Source organism: Wasmannia auropunctata, unplaced genomic scaffold (genome assembly GCF_000956235.1).
Source record: "Wasmannia auropunctata unplaced genomic scaffold, wasmannia.A_1.0 LD321546.1, whole genome shotgun sequence".
Classification (NCBI taxonomy): domain Eukaryota; kingdom Metazoa; phylum Arthropoda; class Insecta; order Hymenoptera; family Formicidae; genus Wasmannia; species Wasmannia auropunctata.
This window is the reverse complement of record NW_012041344.1, coordinates 1-4,044: the sequence shown is the minus strand read 5'-3', so window position 1 is coordinate 4,044 and position 4,044 is coordinate 1. Positions and strand designations below refer to the sequence as shown.

The 4,044-nt window shown below is 29.5% G+C and overlaps 1 protein-coding gene across 1 annotated transcript; it reads left to right on the top strand.

Annotated features, from left to right (window-relative positions):
* Nucleotides 1–967: 967 nt before the first annotated feature.
* On the top strand, nt 968–4,037 carry LOC105460456 (the record flags this gene model as incomplete). The annotated part of the gene is made up of 3 exons (XM_011706911.1): nt 968–1,274; nt 3,258–3,620; nt 3,799–4,037. Coding segments are annotated over exons 1-3 (660 nt in total), but the record flags the coding sequence as incomplete, so codon positions are not given.
* Nucleotides 4,038–4,044: the final 7 nt, after the last annotated feature.

Sequence of the window (4,044 nt, the reverse complement as noted above, 5' to 3'; positions counted from 1 at the left end):
TGAAAATAGCCCTTTTTGCAAATTTATTTTAAGTTTTTCAAAATTGTGACATGATAGAGCAATTCTATAAGCGGGTTTGGATTCAACGTAAAAAAAACTCTGGAAAATGACTAGTCCGGTTATGGTATTGTTTTGTTGAACAATATTATCTTAAAGAGATGAATCATCGATATATCTTTATTCGATTATTAAATAATAAACATATTTAAACAAATGCAATAGTTTAGTCTGATTTCTAAATCTTAATTAACAATTATCTGCAGATATCATCGTTAATTTATTATAAAAGGTATTGCGTTAAACGTTTTATTCTTATTAACAAACAACAAGGATAAAATGATGACGCATCCCAGGAAAAAAAGTTTCACATATAATTATATATAATTATATGTAAAACTTTTTTTCCCGGGATAAGAAAACGTTGTTCTTGATCTACTCTACGTAACCTTGCATAAAAACGCATCTTGATGAATAGTCGCTCATTTTACGCGTTGTAAATCCTTGGCGAACTTACTGAACACTAAATCATCTCTGAAAAATACTGGAACCGCCGAAGTGACACTTCTCATAGACTTGAAGTCGAGAGATCTCAGGACTGATTAAACTGATTTCATTCGGACTCAATCAAAAGCTCGTATCGACATCATGTAAAAGTGTCATTAGATTTTTTATTATAACTTTCGTTTTCGAGATATTTAAATTAAAAATCTGACAAGACGAAAATTTAAAATAAAGGTAACGTCTACTTTTATATACTTGGCGTCGCATCGCTACCGCTTCGCTTGATAAAGCTAGCAACCTTGATAGTACCAGTACCGTATACTCAATTAAAAGTCATCACCTAATTAACTTTTGTTATATATGTATTGTACTTGACGTCGCGCCGCTACGCTTATCGCGTGTTGCATCGCTTACATAAATAATTTTTCCTGTTCTCCCACTTTAAATTACTTGAGCAAATGGTTCTGCATAGAAGAAGAAAATTACACTAAGTCTGTATCATAGTTAAACGATTAAAGTGTAGAAGGAAAATTCTATAATCCATGTGCCGTAAAAATTTTAATGTGAATGAATATTGAAGAAACGTTCAAAAAAAGGGATTGTGAAATGTACATAGAAGCCTGACCAGTTTACTCTTTATATATTTTTGTTGTATATTTCCTCGTTCCGGAGTAATTTCGTGTTTCTATTCTGCAAGAAAATCTTCGTTCAAAAAATGTTTGCGGCATTCTTTGTTTTTCTCTTTGTGACGACATATGCTGCAGAGAAACTACGTACGTAAATAACAGTATTTGCTGATCTTATATAAGGTTTTGTTGATCTTTTACGGAGTTATACGGAAATAAAGATGCGACACACTTTGTTACGAATTTTGTAAGGCTCCTCGACATGAATTAAAAATCGCATACAAATGCAGATTACAGTATTTGAAAGCCTATATTTTTATTTTTAATTTGCGCATTTGTTGAGCATTTTGCGATTTTTTGTCACCGAGTTATTCAATGTTGAAGCATAAGGACCATTTTTACTTCAATGTTCAGTAACTCGGTAAAAACAAATCGCATAATACTCAACGAGTGTGCAAATTAAAGCTAAAGATTAACGCTTTTGAAAACTGTAAATTGCATTTATGTGCGATTTTTAATTTGGATTATGGAACCTTAAAAAAGTTTGGAGAAGATTATGATATTTGACAGATATTTTTTACGAACTTTGCGAAGTCCATAGAATGAAATAAAAATCGCATACAAATGCGACTTACAGCATCAAAAGCGTGAATCTTTACTTTTAATTTGCGTACTTAATCAGCATTCTCTTTTACCGAGTTATTCAATACGAAAGCAAAAATGGTCATTTTTACTTCAATGTTGAGTAACTCGGCAAAAAAAATCGCACAATGCTGATCGAGTACGCAAATTAAAAGTAAAGATTCACGCTTTTGATGCTGTAAGTCGCATTTGTATGCGATTTTTATTTCACTCCATGAAATTTTGGAATTTAGTAAAAAATTTTTATATTTGATGCATCTCCGTTTGCATCTGTGCAGCTTTGTGATGAATCAGTAAGTCATTTAATGAATTATGGATTTTGAAAGTAGAGATTTTAAGCTGTGAAATGCTTTTTTGATCCTTATATTACGATCATTTTTGACGAAGTTACACTCTCTTGAAATTTGCCTATTTTTAGCAATCAGAATAGGTGATCTTTAAATTTTGGCGCGGACTGTATTTGTTTAATTTAAGAAGTACATTTGAATTTATTTATTATAATTTTTATATAATTCAATAACAAAGTATTAACAATTACTCTATTAAAAATATAAAATAAAATCTATACACTTTAAGGAATCTCATCACCCCTGAGGTTTCAAAATAATACTTTAAGTTTGGGATTTTTTATGGGTAAATGGATAACTTCAAATAAAATCTTAGAGGACATTATTAATTGTACATACATGTAAAAAACCATATAATGTTATTTTCTTTTTCTTATGTTTAAAATGGCGGCACACTTGCTGGATTGCTTTTCATCTATCGATGTACAGGATTCCAGGCACACGGTTTGTTCTCTATAAATTAAACATAAAGAATTTTCATTATCTACATATTAAAGACTAAAGAAGTACGTAAGGATTTTTCAAATATTGATTTTTCTTAAAATGGCAGTTATTTTACGAAGGACTTGTATGACAAAAATTGAAAAATACGAACTTTTTGTAAAAATATCTGCCATTTTGAAAAAAATCAATATTTTAAAAAACCCCTTCGTACTCCTATAGTTTTTAACATATAGGTAATGAAAATTCTTTGTGTTTTGTTTAATAGCAAACTGTGTGCTTGGAATCCTGTACACCGTTTTGAGAAAAAACAGAAAAAAAGGATTCCACAAATAGGCCGTTGCACCGCCATTTTTACACAAAAAAATAAAAAAACATTTTTTTAGTTTTTTATTTATGTACAATAATAGCTCTAGATAGCTTTTAAATAAAGTTATCTATTTGCTCACAAAAAAAATCCCAAATTTAGGTATCAATTTGATACCTCAGGGATGATGAGACTCCTTAATAACAATTTCTTTAAATATTAAAATAGTTTATAATAAATATTAGGAACAAATTGTACTTACGCATTTATTACATTACAAAAGATACTTTCTTCATCTTGAAATAATTGTTGTATTTCAACTCATTTTATATATCTTAACCAACATAATATTAAGTTTCAAATTAAACAGATTTTATATTATACTTTTCATAGCATCCTACATTCATGTGTGTGGCCGGAAAGACCCCAATTATAATGAATGCTTTATGAACAGCGCCAACATTGCAAAGAGTAGGGTCTGTACAGGGATGCCGGAATTTGACATTCCTCCTAGCGAGCCAATAATTATTGACAAAATAGTTGTTTACAACACAACTAATCTTAAATTAAATCTTGAAGATGTAAAAGTAACAGGATTTTGCAATTTCGAAATAAAGTCTATTAATACATCCTCCGATAGGCTTCATTTCGTAATGGATGTCGTGCAAAAACATATTGATGTGGACTCCAAGTATGACGTCGACATACGTATATTGGTATCATTTGTTAATAAGGGAATGATTCACGTTTCTCTAGGTACATACAACAGTTTATCTTACATTAAAACGAGAAAGTTTACGTTAAAAACATTACTTACATTAAAATATGTTAGTAAAAAATTCTAAACAAAAATTAAGAATGATTTACTAACATATAAAAAATTTATAATTTTAGTTGTTATTTCATTGAAATAATCATACTATTTTTTTTGCAGATAACGTAGATGGAATATTGAGCGTTGATTTAAAAATAGAAACTAAAAATAATAAAACAGAAATATATGCATCGAAAGTAAATCTTGATATCCGTCTTAAAACATTCAAAGTTGAATTTGATAACAGCGAAAAAGACTTGGTTCAATTACATGAAGCTATTAGACAAGTCGTAAACGATAATCAACAGGAGTTGATTAATAAAATTGAGCCAGTAATGGAAAAGAAGTTCTCCGAAATAATTATGT